General features: G+C 39.4%; 1 protein-coding gene across 3 annotated transcripts in view; it reads left to right on the forward strand.

Moving 5' to 3' along the window:
- The first annotated feature begins 6,007 nt into the window (after positions 1 to 6,007).
- The window catches only part of hdgfl2 (HDGF like 2), a 61,390-nt gene continuing 45,191 nt past the window's right edge, over positions 6,008 to 22,206 (forward strand). For all 3 annotated transcript variants that reach the window (XM_043720963.1, XM_043720964.1, XM_043720966.1), the window contains exon 1: positions 6,008 to 6,180. In XM_043720963.1, coding sequence (XP_043576898.1) covers positions 6,109 to 6,180 — 72 coding nt within the window. In that variant the 5' untranslated portion in view covers positions 6,008 to 6,108. The remainder of the gene's footprint in view (positions 6,181 to 22,206) is intronic.

Genomic DNA, 22,206 nt, shown 5'->3' on the forward strand with positions numbered 1-22,206 from the left:
GAACCTACGTTGCACTCCCTCAATAGCCAGAATGTCTTTTCTCAAATTTGGAGACCAGAACTGCACAGAGTACTCCAGGTGATGTCTCACCAGGGCCCTGTACAGCTGCAGAAGGACCTCTTTGCTTCTATACTCAATCTCTCTTGTTTTGAAGGCCAGCATGCTATTAGCCTTCTTCACTACCTGCTGTACCTGCATGCTTACCTTCATTGACTGGTGTACAAGAACACCCAGATCTCTCTGTACTGCCCCTTTACCTAAATTGATTCCATTGAGGTAGTAATCTGCCTTCCTGTTCTTGCCACCAAAGTGGATAACCATACATTTATCCACATTAAACTGCATCTGCCATATTGAATGGTGGTGCAGGCTTGAAGGGCAGAATGGCCTACTCCTGCACCTATTGTCTATTGTCACTAGTCAAGCTACCTTACATAAGAAATGTCTCAGAACTAACAGCCAGACTTCTCCTACCACTCAGATTCATGACAGCCCATAAACCAACAGCCACACTCAGACAACAGCTCACCAGAACAAAAGACCCTATATCCACCATGTGCAAGACCAACATTGTAATTTACGAGATTCCATGCAAAGACTGCATGACACACTACTTAGGGCAAATAGGCAGACGTCTAGCAATCCACATCCACGAACACCAACTAGCCACTAAATGCCACAATCTGTTGTCCCTAGTAGCCATACACACAAATGACAAGAACCACAAATTCAACTGCAACAACACAACAATAATAGGACAAACTAAATAGAGTCCAGCCAGAGACTTTCGAGAAGCATGGCACTCATCCATGGACTCCATCAGTAAACCCACTGACCTAGATCCAATATACCAACCACTGCAATGAACAATCAAAACCAGCAATTGGAAGCAGCAGGAACAGAACCAAGTAAATTCCAAGACGCATACAATAGTGCTTCACAGGAGGCTCCAAAGCACTGAAGATTTCACCTACACAGGGGACGAAACTTATGCAAATCAACTTCCGAGCTCAGTGAATATACCCACAACCACGATAACTTCACATTTTCCCACATTATATTCCACCTGCCAAGTTTTTGCCCCTGACTTAACGTGTCTGTATCTGTTTGTCCTCTTTGTGTCATTTTCACCACTTGCCTTCCCATTTATTTTTGTGTAATTTACAAACTTGGCTATAGCACATTTACTTCCCTCAGCCAAATTATTCATATGTGTTGGGAATAACTGTGACACTGGTCCCAGAGACACCCTTCTAATTTCAGGTTGTCATCCTGAAAATGCCCTCTTTGTCCCAAGATTCTGTTCTATTCGTCGTCCAGTCCTCTATCCATGTTAATATACTACCACAGACACTGGGCTCTTATATTATTAATTAGCATTATGTATGGTACCTAATCATATGCCTTGGAAATCCAAATATATAAAATCCAGCTTATAACCTCTTCAAATAATTTAAATAAAGATGCCCATCATGAAGCCATGCTGAGTCTGCTTGATTATGTTACATCCTGTCTAACAGACTTTAACATTTCCCTAACAATAGATGTTAAGCTAACTGGTGTATAGATTCATTACCTTTTCTTTTGTCTAACTTTTTGAATAAGGGTTGTACATTGGCAGTTTTTCAATCACCGAGGATTATTCCAAAACCTAAGGATTCTCGTAATCTTACTATCAGTGCATCCAATCTTTGTAGCTATTTCCTTTTGTATCCTAGGCTGCAACCCATCAGGTCCAGGCAACTTACCTGCCATTAGCCCCATTAGTTTTCCTAGGACATTTTCTCTAACGACAGTTGTTGTATTTATTTCCTCCATCTTATACGCTTCTTCATCTTATTATGACCAAGGCTGGAGGAGTGTATCATTGATTTTGTCCCACTAGCGTCATAGAGATATACAGCACAAAAACAGACCATTCAGTCAAATTCATCCATACTGACTAGATATTCTAAATAAATCTAGTCCCATTTGGCAGCATTTGGCCAATATCCCTCTAAAATCTTCCTATTCATATACCCATTCAGATGTATTTTAAATGTTGTTATTGTACCAGCCTCCACCACTTCCTCTGGCAGCTCATTCCATACAAGTACCACCTTCTGCATGAAAAGCCCTTTTAAATCTTTCCCCTCTCACCTTAAACCTATGCCCTGTAGTTCAAGATTCTCCCATCCTGGGTCAAAGACCATATCTATTTACCCTAACCATGCCCCTCATGATTTTTAAACCTTTATGAGGTCACCCCTCAGTCTCTGACACTCCAGGGAAAATAGCCCTAGTCTATTCAGCCTCTCCCTATAGTTCAAACACACCAACCCTGGCAACATCCTTGTAAATCTTTTCTGAACCATTTCAAGTTTTACAACAGCCTTCCTATAGCAGGGAGGCCAGATTGCACATAATATTCTAATAGTGACCTAAACAATGTCCTGTACGAGATCTCCCAACTCCTACACTCAATGTACTGACCAATAAAAGGCAAAAATTCCTTTCCTACCGGCATTGTGGGTCAACCCACAGCAAATGAACTGCAGGGAGTCGAGAAGGCAGCTCACCACCATCTTCTCAAGGACAAATAGGGATGGGCTATCAATGCTAGCCAGCCAGTGATGCACAAGTCCCACAAATGAATTTTAAAAAGCATACCAAACACCTTCACTACCCTATCGACCTGCAACTCCATTTCAAGGAACTATGAACCTGTAGTCCACGGTCTGTTTGTTCAGCAGCATTCCCCAGGACCTTAAGATTAAGTGTGTAAATCCTGCTCTGAGTTGTTTTTCCAAAATGCAGCATCTCGCATTTACCTAAATTAAACTCCATCCGTCACTTCTCAGCCCATTGGCCCATCTGATCAAGATCCCACAGTACCGTGAAGTAACCTTCTTTGCTGTCCACTACACCTCAAATACCTCCTATGTTCATATTCAAATCATTTATATAAATGACAAAAAGCACACCACTGGTCACAAGCCTTCTGTCTGAAAAGCAGCCCTCTGCCACCACCCTCTTTCTTACTCCAAAGCCACAAAATAAAATAAAAATACTTATTCCAGTTGCAAAGATGATGAATAAAATACAGTAATCCCCCCATATCCACGAGGAATATGTTCAAAGACCTACCGCAAAAGCCCGAAACTGCGGATAGTAGCAAACTCATTCAATGAAATGGGAAACTTATCTTCCTGGCAGACCTTTGGTCCTTGGTTCGGGAAGGTTCCCTGTAATATGTTCAGGCCACGGTAAACCGCGGATTATTTAAACCATTGAAACCGGACCTGCAGATATGGAGGTCGCCGTTTACCTTATCTATAAAAGGTAAAGTTACCACAATCCCATACAGCTGCTCATTTAATAGAGGTAGACAGCTGGTGATGAACTTAACCTGAGGGTCACCATGCCTGAGGCAATATGTGGGTTGAGAAGTTGGGACAGGAATTGAACCCATACTGTTGTTGTCACTCTGTACCATAAACCAGATGTCCAGCCAACTGAGCTAAAAAGCCAGCCCAAATGGTGCATTCTGATGGTTGCCATGTTTGGATCCCAACTGAATGGTATAAGTAACTGGATGGACAAGTAGGGTACTGATTTGTGAATTATAACATCAGTGGTTTTTGATGTTGAACTAGTGAGCCCATGCAAGCAAGCACATCGATCAATAAGAATACAATCACTCTGACCCTGGTGCTGACCTGTATTGATAAGCATGTCTGCAATGTCTTCTGGTCTGTGTTTTCCAGGTACTTTGGAAATTGCTTCGAGGGAAAATTTCAAGATGAATTGCATTCATTCCAAATTCAACTGGAATCCCTAAATGTCTCATTTGCCATGAGAAATTTGCCAACCACAAGAAATAAAATCTTGAGCGATATTTCATGAAAATGCCCAGTGGCTGAGCCAAATGTTATTCACTTGGATTAACCAAACAAAATGGTGCAGGAGCTAAAGACCAAGACAGAAAAATATAGTAACACATTTGCAAAATGGGTGAAAACATTAGATAGCTAAACCACTACCACTGCATTATTATTATTAATTTTATTCAAAGCATTGAAAGTTACAATGAAAGCTTATCATCCAACTGTCAAACAAATTTCCCAAATAAATTAAGCAGCAGAAACCATATGAGCTTTTCTTTTGATTTAAGGAAGATGTTAATGTTCTAAATTAAGTACCTTGTTTAATAGTGTTAAACATTAATTAACATTCTACTTATGGGAAAGCTTCCTTCAATTACTAATTTGTAGTCAAAATATATTAAAAATGTCATTTTTCATTGATACTGCCACATTCATGAATGTTCATAAAACTTTTTCATAGAAATCCATCTGTTTTGTTAAGCGTTATTATTGACTAATTGAGTAAGATATTGCATTTTTGACTCTTTTTCTTTCTAAAAATGGTTCTTCTTATCATTAAAGACTGCAGTTCCTTGCTCTAGGTTGACACTTCTGTGCAGTGCTGCAGTGTGGAATTTCTATTCCTAAAATGAGATATGGAGGTGGTTAAACTTAATTTGTCTATTCAAGTGAATTTCAAAGATCACATTGCACTAATAGAAGAGTGGTATTGTGGCAATCATGTATTGCAATTCACTCTAATTTTGCAATGAGGTAGCTCTTTCATATCCAATACTCGCAACACTTTGCTATGAGCACAGGGTATTAAAGTCCTATACAGCTCTTTTAATGGACTGTGATTTCCCACCTTGAAATACAATGTCTTCCCCAAACAGGCTCTTTAAAATTCTAAATGCTATTTTAGTTGTTTTTTTAATGTACTAATAAATGGTTTATTTTTCAAGTGAAGTATTGTCTTTTGATAGCTGCTGCAACCTTTCAGAAGTTAGAACAAGGTGTCCCCACAAACATATTATTTGCAAAGGATTTTCCACTTAGAAATGTTTGAAGACCATTAATTTGGGCTCACACCTAAAGAACGGTCACCGAGGGAAATTACAGAGCCATCACTCTTATCCAGTTCAAAATCATGCAGCATTTTATTTTACAAATCCTGAGCTGATGCATGACAGGGGTCTGAGTGTTTGCAAATACAGAATTGCTCTGCTGCTCAGTTTAAAAAGTGCATTTTTTCTAATCAAGAATAGCAGTAATTCTCCCAGTCCACACTCCCCCTTCCCCTCCACTCCACACCCTTCCCCAATGCACTCACTACATGGCAAGATGGTCTCCCAATTTCTTCCTTTTTGCAAAATAGCAGACAGTTGCCAAAGCTCAGTGCAACAGCACCAGAGAGAAGAAAAATTGACAGTGGGGAGTTGTCTTGTCAGTTAGTGCTTAGTTGGTATCACTGTGGCCTCTGAACTGTAAGGTTCTGGGTTTCACTTCAGAGCTTGTATACTTGAAAAAAAGGCTAATACTACAATATAATACTGAGGAAGCACTATAGTTTTGGAGATGCTGACTCCCCAATGAAAAACTGAGATCCAACCTGCCTTTTTAAGTGAATGTGGAACATCGCAGGGCATCATTTTAATGAAGTGCAGAGGGGTTATCCCTGCTATCTATTTGTCCCTGAAACCATAATCACAAAAAATTATAATATTTGATCATTATCCTCTTGTAAACCAGATTCAACATTGTGGGCAAAATATGGATGTTGGGCTCTAGTGTTGAGACAACCAAAAGCTTCTTTATCTCCCAAATTATAATTAATCCACAACACTTGCAAAAGTGCATTACATGACAGTTCAAATTTAGACAGGACATGCAAAATTTAATTAAATTCGGATCAATTTCCATCCACACATCTGTGAAAGTGTTTGTACAACAACCATAGGTTCATTCTCGCAAAGCCAAACCAGGCAGCCCTTTTGTACGCACCACAGAAACCTGCTGCCTGACGTCAGATGACAGATGGTCCGCGCCGCGAATCGGACACCGCGGTTGCTGCGGCGCGGGCAGCGGGGGCCAATCAGAGGCGGCCTAAGGCGGGATTTCTGACAGCAGGTTCGTTTTCCAACTCCCCCCGCCCCACGGGTCCTGTGCAGTATTCGAAAGAGTCAGTGTCGGGCTGCACTAAGGCAGGGGCCTGTTGTGTGTGAAAACAGGATTGACTGAGTCGGATCACATCAGCCAGAAAATGCCTCATAGTTTCAAGGCTGGAGACCTGGTTTTTGCCAAGATGAAGGGTTATCCCCACTGGCCGGCTCGGGTGAGTATGCCACTGTCCCCCGATATGCTTTGGCGGGAGAGAGAGTCTGACGGGGAGGGGGGAGAAAAAAAATTAAACAGCGCTGTCGAAATTCCTTGTACTCCAAATACTGTACTGCAACCGAGGTGCGATGGTGAAAACCTCTCTCATTTGCATTTTTCCTCTTGTGGTTAATTCTTTTGTTTCTCTTGGTTATTAATGAAGAAGTCAAAGGGTCTTCGGTGTCTTGCAGTTCTTCATGAGAACTTTATTTTTTTAAGCAGATATCCAGTCGGCTTTTATAGGGTCAGATTGCGGCTGAAAGTTTTTTTTGTTGGGGGGAACGGATGTATGTTGTGCAGTGGATTTTTCTGGAGGCACTGGTTTAGCGCATGTCTGATTGGCTGCGATGCGTTGTGGGGTTTGTAGTCCAGGTCGTTGAGGTTGGAAGTGACGTGACGTGTGGTGTCTACTAATGGACTACAAGTCCCAACATGCAGCGCGTTGAGACTGCTCCTCCCTTTCTTACATACCAACAACCTTTCTCCAACATATCCCCAGTGTATCATCATCATCATCATCATCACCTACCAGGTTACCTGGATAAAATGTACAGATTAAATGCTCTTGATATATGCTCTTGAATTCTACTGAAGTAATTAAGTGTGGGTGGTCACCTAACAACTTTACACTGTAATATAACACTAATAGTCCAGCCTTCTGTCTCAGTCGCATTCTCAACTTGTCAAATGTGATTTCAAGCTCCACTCCAGAAATTTGTGTGTTATTTATGCGATGAAGTTTGGCTACAGATCCAGATCTCATTGAGGATCCTAAAAGAAGTAGCTACAGAGATAGTGGATGCATTGATTGCAATTTTCAAAACATTCTTGAAATGCTGGAGGAATGAAAAAAACGCTAATGTGACAGTCTTATTCAAAAAGGGAGGAAGGCAAAAAGTGGATAATTATCTCTGCCTGTTAGCCGAACAACTATTGTTGGAAAAATGAACTGGTGCTTGACAATTGCTCCTTCATCAAGTGGAAGGAGCAGTGCTTTGGAAGCTTGTGATTTCAAATAAACCTGTGGGGCTATAACCTGGTGTCGTATGACTTCTGACCCAGTTAGATTGTGACTGATCTGCCCTCAACTCCATTTTCATGCCTTGACTCCATATCCCTTGGTACCATTTTACCTCTTGAATATGTTTGTGTCTCTGTCATGAAACATTCATTGCCTGAGTGTTTACAGCCTTTTGGTAAAATAGTCCAAACCACTGCATTAATTTGAGATTGTTCTGCATTTAAAGTGCTATAGAACACTCTTGAGGTTGTGAGATGCCAATATATTAATACAGGTCTCTTCGTTTTCCATAAAGCTGCTCTACTTACCTTTTATAATAAATGTAACTATAACTCATTTGTTGAGAAACCTTTGGATGTCTAGATGTGATTAAAATAAAATAATGCAATTATAATTTCTTTCACAAGTTCAAAATGACACTCAATGTTTTTCAAAAGTATTTAGTAGGTTGCTGTGTGATGTAGGAAATGCAGCAGCTAATTTGATCATACAAGGTCCAACAAGTAGCAGTACAACAATATTTTAGCAATATTGGTGTGAGGAATAAATATTTGCTAGGCATTGGAGGAAAAATGTTGCCCTTCATTGAATCATGCCTCTGGATCATTAGTGCTCACCTAAAAAGGCAGAGGCTTGGGAGGTAGACATGATCTTCAGTTTAAAGGCTTATTAGAAGGGTGGCACTTCTAACTATGCAGTATTCTCCCTGTATTGTAAGGCAAGTGTCAGACCAACTTGTGCTAAAATCTCTAGAGTGCAATTTTAACTCTCCTCTGCCTGTAAGTCATAACTGACACCTAATAAATGAAATAAAAGTGGAAAGTACTGGAGAAGCGCAGTGGATCTGACAGCGTCTGTAAAGAGAAACAAAGTTAATGTTTTGAGATATTTCTCCTTTGGAACCTGGAATTTGATCTGCAGTATCGTCAGTAGTTTGTTTTCATCTGTGAAATTAGTTGTTCCATAGATTCTCGTTCTTTTATGTGCAAACATTTAAGAAAAACTTGATATTTTGCCTGAACTGATATTCTGCTTTATTTTCAATATGTTAATGTTCTCTTTCATTCTGTCATTTGGAAGCTGGTGCACAGTTCACTTTCTGGCACAGCCCATTTGACATTGTAAATGCCTTGACATTTTGGAACATGATTCTTGGTAAACTTTCAGGATATGTACAGTGTGGAGCACTATTATTTTCTGAATAATTCCTCAATGGAGGCAGGAAAATCAAGAAGTTAAAGACATCGTGGTTTCAGAATTTGGGTTTTGTAGATTGATTAAAGCTAGAGAATCAAATAACTATAAACCAAGTGCTGAAATTGTTCTAACACACAGTACACTTTTGGTTTCTAATTTCTTATAAAAAATATGAGGTAGTGTTAACAACTTCCAAGTCAAGCTTTTTTTTAAAAGTAATATAGACCATTTGTTTGGTGAATTGTGAATGGAGCCAATACTGGTCTCAACATGCCCGTTTGTACCTTCTGATAATCCAATAAGCAAGATGGGAATAGCATAAGGATTATATATCGCTCGTAATTGAGGGCAGTAAACCTCAGGTTTATTCTTGCATTCTCACTTGAAAGTCAGGATCCCTGTATTTCTCCATGAAGTAATCAGACATAGTAAAATTTGCCCTTAGGTGTATGTGTGCTTGTTTCTGCCCAGCTATATTTAAACAGTCCTGGGCTTTGGAGTTGTCTTTCACCTCAACATAAATTTCTGACCACATATCTGCTTCTTTACCAAAGCTGCTACTTCTGACTTGTAACATCATTTAATTTATGCTCTGCCATTGTTAACTCTGGCTGATTTTCCAACCTGCACCTTCCATAAGTTTAAGCTCATGCAAAAGTTTGTCCATTTCTAAACTCACACCAAGTCGGTTTTAAAATATTGATGTTTATTTCAAATCCCCTGAGGGGCACCCTCTCCCTTATCTATATTTGATAACCTCTTCCAGTGTTATTACCCTTTTTAAAATATAAGCACTTCTCCAATTCTGAGTTTTGTGTCTCTTTGATTTCCATCCCTGAAGGGTACATCTTCACCTGCTGAGGTACTATGCTTTAGAAACTCTGGAATTCCACCCTTAAGCAGCTCTGCTTCTCTACCAAATAACTCCTCTTTTAAGATGCTTTTTAAAACCGACAGTTTTGCCCAATTGTTGGTCATCACGGTAGTGTGAAATTTTGTTTTGATAATGCTCCTGCTTTACAATGCCATTCAATGTTCTACAAATTCTTAAATTTGTTAAATAAATACTTTTTTTGTGAAGTAACATTGCATTCAATTTGCTTTTGCTTTAGTTGTTACCTATTTATTTACTGACTCGCTATTGTACTTGCTGTGGCATCAACTAATTATTATACCAGTAAATTGTGGTATGCATTTGCCATTGAAGGATTGGGGACTACACAGTCTAACGTGGATTTTGTTACAAAATCACCAATTCAGCAAATTTGGTGCCTTTTTTAAGATCTTCTCTAAAATGACACGGCAGACTTTGGTTAGGCGGTGTATATGAAGAGAGCATTATATACCGTATGACACTAAACTGAAGCATTTACTCACTGAACTCACAATCAAGATGGATGTGACAAAATACTCATCATAGAAATAGCATGTGGGGTCAAGTACAATGTTTATTTTTCTCTTGCTGTTTTGACCTAATGTCAGATTTGGAAGTAATGTATAAGTAATGCACATGTGGGCATATGTTATTTTTAACAAAACCTATGCTTTATGCATGTTAAGCATTTGCGCAGTTGTCTCTGTTCTAAATAGGATATTGAGGAACTAATGGACCCAAAGAGTGTACTCTGATGAAGCCAGAGCAAATGGTTAGCATAGCATCAGTTGTAGGAAAAATGCGATAGCGTGTTGTAAAGGAGGCAATAACAGGATATTTACTAAATAGTAAGGGTATTTTATATAGAGTCAGATTGCATTTATGAAAAGGAATTCATGGTTAACAAACTTGCTGAAGTTTTTTGAAGATTTAACTGCAAAATAGATGAGGGATAACCTGCAAACCTAGTGTACTTAGACTTTCCTAAAGCACAAGGGGACATAACTTTCCACCAATCACCTTTAAAATTTAGGGGAGGTGTCTGAGGTAGGTTCTTTGCACAGAGTGTGGTGGGTGTATGGAATGCACTGCCAGCAGTGGTGGTAGAGTCAGATACATTAGGGACATGTAAGCGACTCTTGGATAGGCACATGGATGATAGTAAAATGAAGGGTATGTAGGTTAATTTGATCTTAGAGTAGGATGAAAAGTTGGCACAGCACAGAGGGCTGAAGGGCCTGTACTGTCTTCATTTGATAAAGTCTCCTATAAGAGGTTATTGTACCAAATTAAAGTCTGCTGTAAAATACTGGTATGGTTGCTTCCAGAGTGGAAGGTGGTGACAAATTTGGTATTGCAGGGACAAATGCTCGGGCCCTCAGCTATTCGTTACATATGTCACTGATTTGGATGAGAGAACTGTATGTGATATTTCCAATTTTGCTCACAACATTAAACTAGGTGGGAGTGTGAGCATTGATTATGTAAAGAGGCTTCAGGGTGACTTGGCAGTTACAATATAATGTGGATAAATGTGAAGCAGTCTACTTCAGTAGAGAAACAAAATGGTATTCTATAAATGGTAAAAGATTGGGAAAGGTTGATGTACAAAGGGAATTGGTTCCTCTATACACTGGTCATTGGGAGAAAGTATGCAGGTGCAGCAAGCAGTTAGGACAACAACTGTAAATAGTTTGATTCAACCTGTTTGCACATGTTACGACACATCTCCAGGGCAGATGAGAGTCAGGCCCAGACATCTGGCCCACAGGCAGGGTACTACCACTATGTCACAAGCCCAAATTAGCCCCAGTTATGTTCCTATTAAAATATTGTTAATCAACATGTTTGAACATGTTGTAACACCCCTCCAGGGCAGGTGAGACTTAAACCTGCTTCTTCAAGCCCAAAGCTAAGGACACGACCACAGCACCACAAGATGGTCTTTAAAATAATTGACTTGATTAACTGCGAAGGGTAGCAATGTGGCTTTTCCCCATATAACAATGCCTGAGCTTTAACAATGCTTCTATGTAGTTGATCTTTGTTGCAAGTCGATTTGCGACATGAGCAAGGAAGTCTTGGTGCAGTTGTTGTGCAGGATCTTGGTGAGGTCCCATCTGGAATACTGTGTGCAGTTTTGATCTCCTTCCCTGTGAAACTATATACTTGCTATCAAAAGGGCTGGTGGCATGAAACAAGAGTTCAAGTTTTCATGAGATACTGCATGCCATTTCAGACTAAGATAGGTGAAATGGGGGGTTGTGTACCTGTGGAATTCTCTACCGGAGTAGGCAATGAATATATTTAAGAAACACAAAGTTTTCGAGAAAGTAAAGGTGTCAAACGGTAAGGGATGGATGTATGAGTATGGCTCTGAGATATAGGATCAGTCATAATAATGTTGAATGGCAAAGCAGGCCTGATGGATCAAATGGCCTACTTTTTATCCTAGTTTCTATGTTTCCAACTGAGATTATGTATTTCATCAAAAATGGTTGAATACACTGGGGTCATTTACTGTAGAAAAGATAAAATGCTGAAAATCCTGGTTGAGGTTTTTCAAAATTATGAAAGGTTTTGATAAGATGATAGATGCTTCTATCTATAAGACAGACTGAATCCTGGGACCATGAATGTGAAATAGTCACTAATAAATAGGGGATTTGGGAGAGCACTCTTTTCATGGCATTGTTAAATCATAGAACATGTTATCACAAAACGTGAGGCAAATGAAGTAAACTTTTTGTTATCCGGCATCAGTGGGGCCAAGAATTTATCAAAATGAATGGTAAAATACAGGGTGACCCCCCGTATCTGTGGGTCTGGTTACCGTGGTTTGTTACCAGCGGTTTACCGTAGTCCGAACGTATTATAGGGAATGTTCCAGGGACCAGGAGGCTGCTGGGAAGGTATGTTCCCCATTCAAATGAATGGGTTTGCACTTATCCGCAGTTTCGGACTTCCGCGGTAGGTCTTGAAATATATCTGCTGCGGGTACAGGGTGACTACTGTATTCCGGATAATCGAGGCCCACATAATCAATGTAAAAATATACACTATGTAATATAAATTAATGCAGGGATATGCACATCACTGTTTTACTTTGATTACAATATATAATCACTTAGATAATAATGCAACTTTGCCTTAAATCTTGCAACAGAGCCTTCTTACTTACATCCTCAACTGACTACTTGGCTATCACAGTATTTGAGGAGAAATTGACTCAAAATTGAATTAACTGTTGACATTTCATGTGGCCATTTGATTGAGCAACAAGTATATTTAGATTAAAGTAAATTTTAAAAAAACATAATAATTAGACAGAATAGAGTAAACCATGATATTTGAGGTACATAATGTTTGCCCGTTTATCAAGAGTTCCGGTTTGTAAGATGCCAGTTAAAACAAAGTTTGCTGTCATATAGATGCATTTAAATGGAAGCTGGATTAAACAAAAGAATGGAGTTAAAAGGTTTTTTGGGGTTACATTAGATATAATGGGAGGAGACTGGTGTGGAACGTAAGTACAAACATTCAGACCACAGACTTGTGGTCTGTACACTCTATGTAGTGCAGTACTGTCGGTTTGTGATAGATGTGTAAATATTTTAGGGCTGGAAATACTTCATAAACTTTTCATTCCCTATATTTATGTTCTATGCTACTTTCGTAGAATATACCGTACTATTCCACATGATCTACAGCAAGAGTTAGATTTTTCTGTTAAGCATAACTTGTGTGCATGTTCTTTGTACTTTTCCTTTCTGAAATGAGGGGGTTCATTGAAATACCTGGTGCCAAGTCTCATTAAAGTTTTGTTGCCAAAGTAAATCAGAGTACAACAGGAAATTCTCCAACTGAATTTAATTTTCCTTCTGAAAAAGGTGAGGAATACTTGATATATGAATTTGCGGCTATCAGTTCAAACTGTTTTGACATAGTACATTCATATATCTCTTGTTTCTGTTTCAGTGTTGATTTCCCAAATGTGTCAGTACAGTTTACTTCATAAAGTGAATTATAAAATGAACAGCTTTTACATGCGTTTTGAAAATAAAATTTAATGATTTAGGTTTGGAGAATTGCCTTTTAAATTTTTTTATATAAGATTAATCAATGTAAAAATATACACTATGTAATACAAATTAATGCAGGGATATGCACATCACTGGTTTACTTTGATTACAATATATAATCACTTAGATAATAATGCAACTTTGCCTTAAATCTTGCAACAGAACCTAAGTGGGCGGCACGGTGGCACAGTGGTTAGCACTGATGCCTCACAGCGCCAGAGACCCGGGTTCAATTCCCGCCTCAGGCGACTGACTGTGTGGAGTTTGCACATTCTCCCCGTGTCTGCGTGGGTTTCCTCCGGGTGCTCCGGTTTCCTCCCACAGTCCAAAGATGTGCAGGTCAGGTGAATTGGCCATGCTAAATTGCCAGTAGTGTTAGGTAAGGGGTAGATGTAGGGGTATGGGTGGGTTGCGCTTCGGCGGGTCGGTGTGGGCTTGTTGGGCTGAAGGGCCTGTTTCCACACTGTAAGTAATCTAATCTAATCTAATCTAATTAGATTCCCTACAGTATGGAAGCAGGCCCTATGGCCCCACAGGTCCACACCAACCACCCTGAAGAATAACCCATCTGGATTAATTTCCCTGCATTTCCCCCTGACTAATGCACCTAACACTAAGGGAAATCTAGCATTGCCAATTCACCTGACTTGCACATCTTTTGGATTGTGGGAGGAAACCCATGCAGACACTGGGAGAATGTGCAAACTTCACACAGACACAGACCTGAGGTAGGAATCGAACCCATGTCCCGAATGCTGTGAGGCAGCAGTGCTAACCATTGAGCCACTGTGCCACCCATTTGCAATGCATTTGTTGTTTCTGACTAATTTGAACTGAGATGGATCAAATGAGGTGGTCTGTGGTAAATAATATTAGAAAACTGTCTTATTTAATGGAATTTTACAGTGACATGGTGATAGCCTCATCTAGTTGTGAAATAATCAAGGATATAATTGCTTCAATGTCTGTAAATGCATTAAAGATAATTTAATTGTTATTTTCTTCCTAGTCATCAATGTGATTCATTATTAAGTTGTAATTGGAAGTTCTAGGTTTTATTTCAGGGAGTAACAAGCAACATTCAATTAGAGTCATAGAGATGTACAGCATGGAAACAGACCCTTCAGTCCAACCGACCAGATATCCCAACCCAATCTAGTCCCACCTGCCAGCACCTGGTCCATATCCCTCCAAATCCTTCCTATTCATATACCCATCCAAATGCCTCTTAAATGGTGCAATTGTACCAGCCTCCACCACTTCCTCTGGCAGCTCATTCCATACACTTACCACCTTCTGCGTGAAACAGTTGCCCCTTAGGTCTCTTTTATATCTTTCCCCTCTCACCCTAAACCTATGCCCTCTAGTTCTGGACTCCCCGACCCCAGGGAAAAGACTTTGCCTAAATACCCTATCCATGCCCCTCATAATTTTGTAAACCTCTGTAAGGTCACCCCTCAGCCTCTGACGCTCCACGGAAAACAGCATGAACAGCCTCTCCCTCTAGCTCAAATCCTCCAACCTTGGCAACATCCTTGCAAATCTTTTCTGAACCTTTTCAAGTTTCACAACATCTTTCCAATAGGAAGGAGACCAGAATTGCATGCAATATTCCAACAGTGGCCTAACTAATGTCCTGTACTATCCTACTGACCTGCAGAAGAGGTACAGTTATTAAGGAGCTATGCACTGCACTCCAAGGTCTCTTTGTTCGGCAACACTCCCTTACCATTAAGTGTATAAGTCCTGCTAAGATTTGCTTTCCCAAAATGCAGCACCTCACATTTATCTGAATTAAACTCCATCTACCACTTCTCAGTCCATTGGCCCATCTGGTTCAGATTCTGATGTAATCTGAGGTAACCCTCTTCGCTGTCCACTACACTTCCAATTTTGGTGTCATCTGCAAACTTAATAACTGTACCTCTTCTGCATACTTAATAATGGAAAGAAAATTACAGTCATGGAAAGGGTATTGGATCGCTAAGATTATCCAAGAAAGATCTGGTGGAGGTATTTTAAAATTAGAAGGTTTTTTTTAAACCTAGGATGCAAGCTTCTGTGGCAGTTTGTTGGACACAGGCATTTCTTACCCATCTCTAGTTGCTTGGAGAAGGTTGTGGTAGAATGCATTCATGGACCTCAAGGTAGCAGTTTCTGATACACTGTCACCCACTTCAAAAGGAAGTTCAGAGTCAACCACAACACATGTACAGGTGTTCTCGGGATTAATAAAAACTATCATCCTCAAACTGCCAGGGTTGGATTTGAACTTGTGTTGTGCTGTTAAAGATTATTAGTCTAGACTCCCGGATTCCTATTTGGGAACAATACCGTTGTGCTATCACACTAATTTAAGATATTAATTAATGAAAGATTGTTCTCATTGGATTATTAAGTAATAAGAATCAGAATCAGGTTATCACGAGGAGAATGACCGGTGGAGTGAGACATGTTTTCGTTATTGAAATGTTAACTGCATTACTTCATGTTGCTCATGAGGTAGAGATTGTATTATTTGGAAGGAATTGATAAGTCTTTGAAAGTGGAAAATAAAATAAATATGTGCAAAGTAAACCTACCTGGACAGATTTGTATGGTGGTTCAAAAGGGAAGAAAGAACAATAGATAGCATTCCATTTGTTAGCCTGTATTTGAGTTATAGGAAGTATAATTGAAGGCACTTCTTGGAACTGCTATCCTGTTGTGTGCCCTCTGCAAAATAACCAGTTTTATGATTTATACATTGAACATTTTGAGTTATAATCATTCACCTACCAGCCCATTGCGTGAAATGTAGTTACAGTCAAGGAGCACTTACACTCGTTTTCTCCTTCCATGGACTCAGTTACTGAATTTAACTTCCAGCAGGTTTCTGGCAGGAAACTATGCTGTCAATTCATTGTTCAAGCTTAACAGTAAGGTCTCACTTAATTCCCTCCTCATCAGACTTCCTTGCAGAAAATAGCAGCCTGTCAACCAATCTACCTGTGGAATTTAATTCTGGAATGCCTTGCAGGGATATGGAGTCTGCTACAGCATCCTCCAAGTTTTCCATATTGGATACAGAATAGCACTTGTGCTAATCCCTCTTACAAGGGAAAGTTAGTAACCTTTTTTTTAAAATTGTCTTTCGGGGGAAATCTCTAGCTCAAGTCTTGGGTTAATGGAATGGAAAGGTAAACCAGCTATCCACAGGTTTGAGTTTAAAGTTTCAGTGAGGCACTAATGACTTTACTGGGACCCAAATTAGAACAGGGACTAAACTGACTTCTATTGTACCTTCTTATAAATTGTTCAGAAGACTAGGTTAAAATGGCACAAGTGATCTGAAATTACCAGTATCTCTTAACTAAATTTGTTTTAGCTGTAGTTTCTACTAGATGGGTACACTTAAAATCATCCCCATACTTTAATTTACTTTGGCGATCAAATTGTTGCCTTTTTTTATTTTTTTAAAAAAAGCTACACATCATATAAGTTAAATTACACACCTTCAAAATTGGCCACATCATGCTTTAAGTTACAAGCAAGTTCTTGAGATTTATAATTACACTTGTGGCTGAACCCTGGATATGCCCTGAGACAGTGATTCAGTGGCCTGCCCAAGTTACTAATTACAACCTGTAATGTAATGGCAAAATATATATAGCTAAGCTTTTCAGTGATATTGTTTGTAGTAATATGTCACATTAACTGCATAATTTTAAATAATTAACTTTGATTGTCTGCTTATTATCTTTCAACTGGTGCTCTATTATAAGTTTGCTAAAAATTGACTTGCTGCCTATAGTTTGGTACACTACAGTAATTCCTTTTTTAAAGTGTTCCTTTTTTTTAAAATCACCGCTGTTACATATATTACAACTCCTTTTGCCCCAAGTTATATCTTTATTATTTAACAGAAATGTGCTCCCTTTAACTTGAATTTTGCAAGCAAATGTCATCCTAGCGTCTAGGATCAAGGTCACTTTCACACTACATATCTTTTTCTTAGCTTTATGCAAATTTCACCTCCGCATCATGTGATGTATACTTGGCAGATTCTAGTAATCAAGGCTTACACACCAGTACAGTACTGAGGGAAACCTACATTGTTGGAGCCGCTGTCTTTTGGATGAAATCCCTTTTTGGAGAAGGGAGATATCCTGAGTGCTCTGACCCAATAATTATCCCACAAACAATATTACAAAAACAAGTCCTCTAGTCATTATCACGTTGCTCTTTGTTGGCATTTGCTATGTGCATTTCAATGTCATGTTCACTTTTACAAAAACGACTACACTTAAAAGGTATTTAACTGACTGTAAAATACTTCAAGCATTCACTTTATTTCTATTCGTTCATGGGATGTGAGCATTACTGGCTGGACCAGCATTTATTGTCCATCCCTAATTGCTCTGTTGGCAGTTGAGAGTCTGCCACTTTGCTGTGGGTCTGGAGTCACATATAGGCCATACCCATAAGGATGACATATCTCCTTCCCTAAAAGACATTATCAAACCAAATTGTTTTTTTCCACTGACAGTTGGCAATGGTTTCATGGTCATCATTAGATTCTTATTTCCAGATTATTATTGAATTTAAATTCCACCATTTGCCATTGGATTCAAATCCAAATCCCCAGAAATGACCTGGGTTTCTGGTCTAGAAGAGCAAAGCAAATGCAAGTTGTTTATTGCTATAGGAGTTCAGTTTGGTCACAGTTGCGCTGAATGAGTTGGTTTCCCTGAGAACACCAGTATTAATGTGATTTGACTTCAGAAGTCTGTTTCCATGCTGCACATCTCTATGACTCTAAGTGACTGGAGGCAGGTATCAGTCAATTAACATGCACTTCAAATTGATTATTTTCTGTTGTGACAGTATAGTTGTATGTCAATTTTCACCCACCACTGCTGTGCATTTGGGAAGCTGTGTTATTTGAGTGCCCTGTTACAGGATAGTCATTAAGTAGCTACAGAGGGTGAACAATGGAGTGGCAAACAGCAGTAAGGATGATTTAACTTATAAGGAGCATATTAAGTGCAAATCCATGGCATTGAGATACTTAGTTGCATGGGGTGAGGTAACAAGGGTTAGAAAGCGTAATTAAATGAATGTAGGGCATCTGCTTGATCGTTGGCCAGATCCTGAAGTTATAACCCATTTTGAAATCACTGACATAGTTACAAACAGTCTTGAGTTCATATAGGCTCAGTTTCAGGAGCTAGGAAAGGACCTCAAATATTATTAGAAAGTAATGCGTTGGTGAATATATAAACAGAAAATGGTTCAAGTGAATGCAGAGTTGAAGTAGTGGTGCATAATGGATGACTTTAAATGTAAGAGAAAGTGGGGACTGCAGATGCTGGAGATCAGAGCTTAAAAATGTGTTGCTAGAAAAGCGCAGCAGGTCAGGCAGCATCAAAGGAACAGGAGAATCGACCATTCGGGCGTAAGCCCTTCTTCAGGAACTTTAAATGTAGCTAACATTGGGACCAGTTCTGTGACTGGACCTGTAAATTAAGAGGATGGATTCCACAAATTTGGGGCCGATGTCCTCATAGGGAAATTAACTAGTACTATCGGTATTGTCAACCCGTTTCCCCCTCAGTTGAAGCAAAACGCTCGGAGACACAGAATAGTTCGACCTCCTTCATCTTTATTCCGCGCCCTGGAAGGAGAGAGAACGATCGCCCACGTGCACAGGAACATGAGTTCTTGATCTTCTCTCTTGCACAGCAGTTTCTCAATGAATTATATAGTCATTTTACAGGGAGGAGCATCCAGATAAGGCAACGTGCATATTGATTGGGTGACCGTTATAATCAGCGAGTGTCAATAGCAGTGATTAAGCCATCTGCTGTTACACAATGAATGTTCTTAATCTTAACTGGCTTCACATAATGAATATTTTTCAGCTTGTTAAACTGACCATACATACGGAATGCTTCCAATATGGTAAATGGTTCTACATAATGTTTTTCCACCTTGTTAACCTATTGCCCTTGCCTCCAGCACCCCATTGTTAACTGAAAGTTCTTATCTGCTATGAGTCATGCTCAGCTGAACGTCTTGTTTCACAAAACTCAACTCTTTCCCTTCCTGCTTATAGCCTAGACACATTCTCATTCCCTCCTTTATCAATTCATGATAACCACCGAGATGGCACTACCAGCTTTCATAAGACTGACAGCCAGTATTTAAGCAAGTTATTGACACACTGCATACAATAATTATAACAACAAAAATTACTCGTTCGTTACAGTAATTAGAGTTTGAAGAATCATCAGTAAAGTTCTTAAATCCACAGTCCTTAGCGACCACTCCATCCCCTCCAAGTTGAGTGGAAATGAGCCGGTTTTCCAAAAATCTCCTTCAGTAAAATCCAACCTGAAAACAAAATCCAGTCTGTCCTTGCATCGCTCTTCAGAGAAATCTGAATCCTTGGATAAGGGCAGTTAAATACTTAACAAAATTGACGAGATTACCTTCCTTCTGGAAATGCTTCAGATGGAGAGTGTGTGTGTGTGTGTGTATGCAGTGCAGCAGCCGCAGGCTAGATGAATGCAGCATTCTTTGCTGCTTCTGCTCCCTCTCTGCTGTTAAATGTAACAAAGCCAACTGGCTATTTTGATGTTAGCTTGATCATTGAACCTTCATATCCCTTAAATGATTGAAAGACAAGGTAAAGCTCACATGGTTTAATGTCTGCAGGAAGGCCACTGACAAAAGCGTACTGACCTCCTCTTCACTGTTGTTAACTTCTTCACTTTTCATGCTCAAGACTGGGGAGCTGATTGAATCTGTTGGATCAGGTGGTGGGGGGGTGGGCGGTGGTCCGAAAGCATGCTTTACCTGTGAATGGAAAAAGTCTAGAGACTATGTTAGCTGCTGAAAGTATCTTTGTATTTCCTGTCTCATTCCTCTCTTGTCAAGGTGGTTATCAGTATGAAGACAGTTACACATTTAACTACCCTAAATTGTGTCTGCCTATTTCACCCTTCTTTGAATTCTTGAAGTCTATAACTCTGTTCACTATTTATGACGTTATCAAGTTTTATACAATCCATAAACTTCTAAATTGTATTGCCGAAACAATTCAGTCAATTACAATCAGCGGACCTAAAATCAAACCCTCAGGAGACCCCAATCAGGTTATTCAAAAATTATTTTCCTTTAACAAATTAATATTTGGCTAATGTGAAAGCTGTCAGGAAAAGTATTTCCAAAATCTAGAACAGCAAGAAAACAACAGAATATTTCCTGTGCTTTAGCAATTGAAGAGGCAGTTTCAATTCAGATTTAATTCTCAAATAAATGTGGGAAACAAATACTGAATATTTTAAAATCTGTTCTCCAAATGAAATTTCCCAAATAAAACAGTCGGAATTACAGTGGCAACTCTGGTAGAGATCAACATTGTTTGAATTTGCAATATGAAGGGGGCCAATGAAGTCTTAATAATTAACAGAACTGAAACAGCTCAGCCTTAATTTCTCATATTCTCTAAAATCTTAAAGCATTAAACTCAAAAAGCACTCTTTTTTTTTGTGAGCAGTCTGCATTAAAACCACACCAGCAAAGATATTTTAATGCAATACTCTCATCTGGCAAAAACATGACCACTGGCCCAATTGTGTTTTTAAATGGGCACTGTAGAATTTCAAACAAATCAGGCACAAGACACTAAATCAATTTGTTTTAAGATTACAAGTTTGATAATTTCAAATTGTACAACATTATGTCCATTTTAAATGTAAAAACAAAACCTGGCCCACAAACATATTGGATTGCGATCCTGATTCAAACAAAGCAAAACAGTTACTTAAAAGGATTTTCTGAATCAATATTTTAACAAACCAAAATTTTTAAATATCAAACACTCACAGCATGGCACAATATATATTGAAATTTGCATTCTTCAACCCAAGTATTAGTGCAATATTTAATGTGTGTTTCTCGCTTTGTTTTTCATCCTCTCTCCAAAATTACACTTATAAAAAGAGAACACCCTCGCAGCAGACCATGTAGCGCCGCAGTACAAACCACTCTCTTTCCCCCAGAACAAAGATCTGCAGAGCCTCAAATTTTGCCACTAGGGGACTTTAACCCCTTTCTCACTTTACTCCTCACAGGGGCTCGAATCCTGCTTAAACCCACTCAGCAGACTCGAACCTCAATCAGACACCCCCACCCCCACCCCATGCAGCACAGAGGATTGAAACCTCTGTTTGTCAGCGTACGTTCGACTAAACTAATTACCGTTCGAGGAATCTCTACAATAGAGAGCAATCGCATGTGGGGACCAATGCCGGTGTGCTGGAAAATCGAGAGGCACTAAGGTTTAAAATCTTACCTTATGGGTCCATCCATCTCGAGATACCGATGTTCTGGGCGATCCCTGACACCATCTGATCGTAACTATTTAGATCCTGCTTACTGCGCCAAGCAACAATAAAGCCATCTGCTGTTACACAGTGAATTATCTTAATCTTAACTGGCTTCACATAATGAGTACATTTCACCTTGTTAAACTGACTTCCATACTGAATGCTTCCAATATTGTTAAATGAATGCTTTTCCATCTTGTTAACCCATTACCCTTACCTCCAACACCTCATTGTTAACTGAAAGTTCTTATCTGATCTGAGTCATGCTCAGCTGAACCTCTTGTTTCGCAAAACTCAACTCAACTCTTTCCCTACCTGCTTATACCCTATACGCATTCTCATCGCGGAGAGGTTGAACTCATGTTATGACATGGAGATGGGGAGCAATATCATGTCAGCCTCCCTATCTGCATTAGAGTTAGGTATTGTGTGTTGT

This window comes from Chiloscyllium plagiosum, chromosome 31, assembly GCF_004010195.1.
Source record: "Chiloscyllium plagiosum isolate BGI_BamShark_2017 chromosome 31, ASM401019v2, whole genome shotgun sequence".
Lineage (NCBI taxonomy): Eukaryota > Metazoa > Chordata > Chondrichthyes > Orectolobiformes > Hemiscylliidae > Chiloscyllium > Chiloscyllium plagiosum.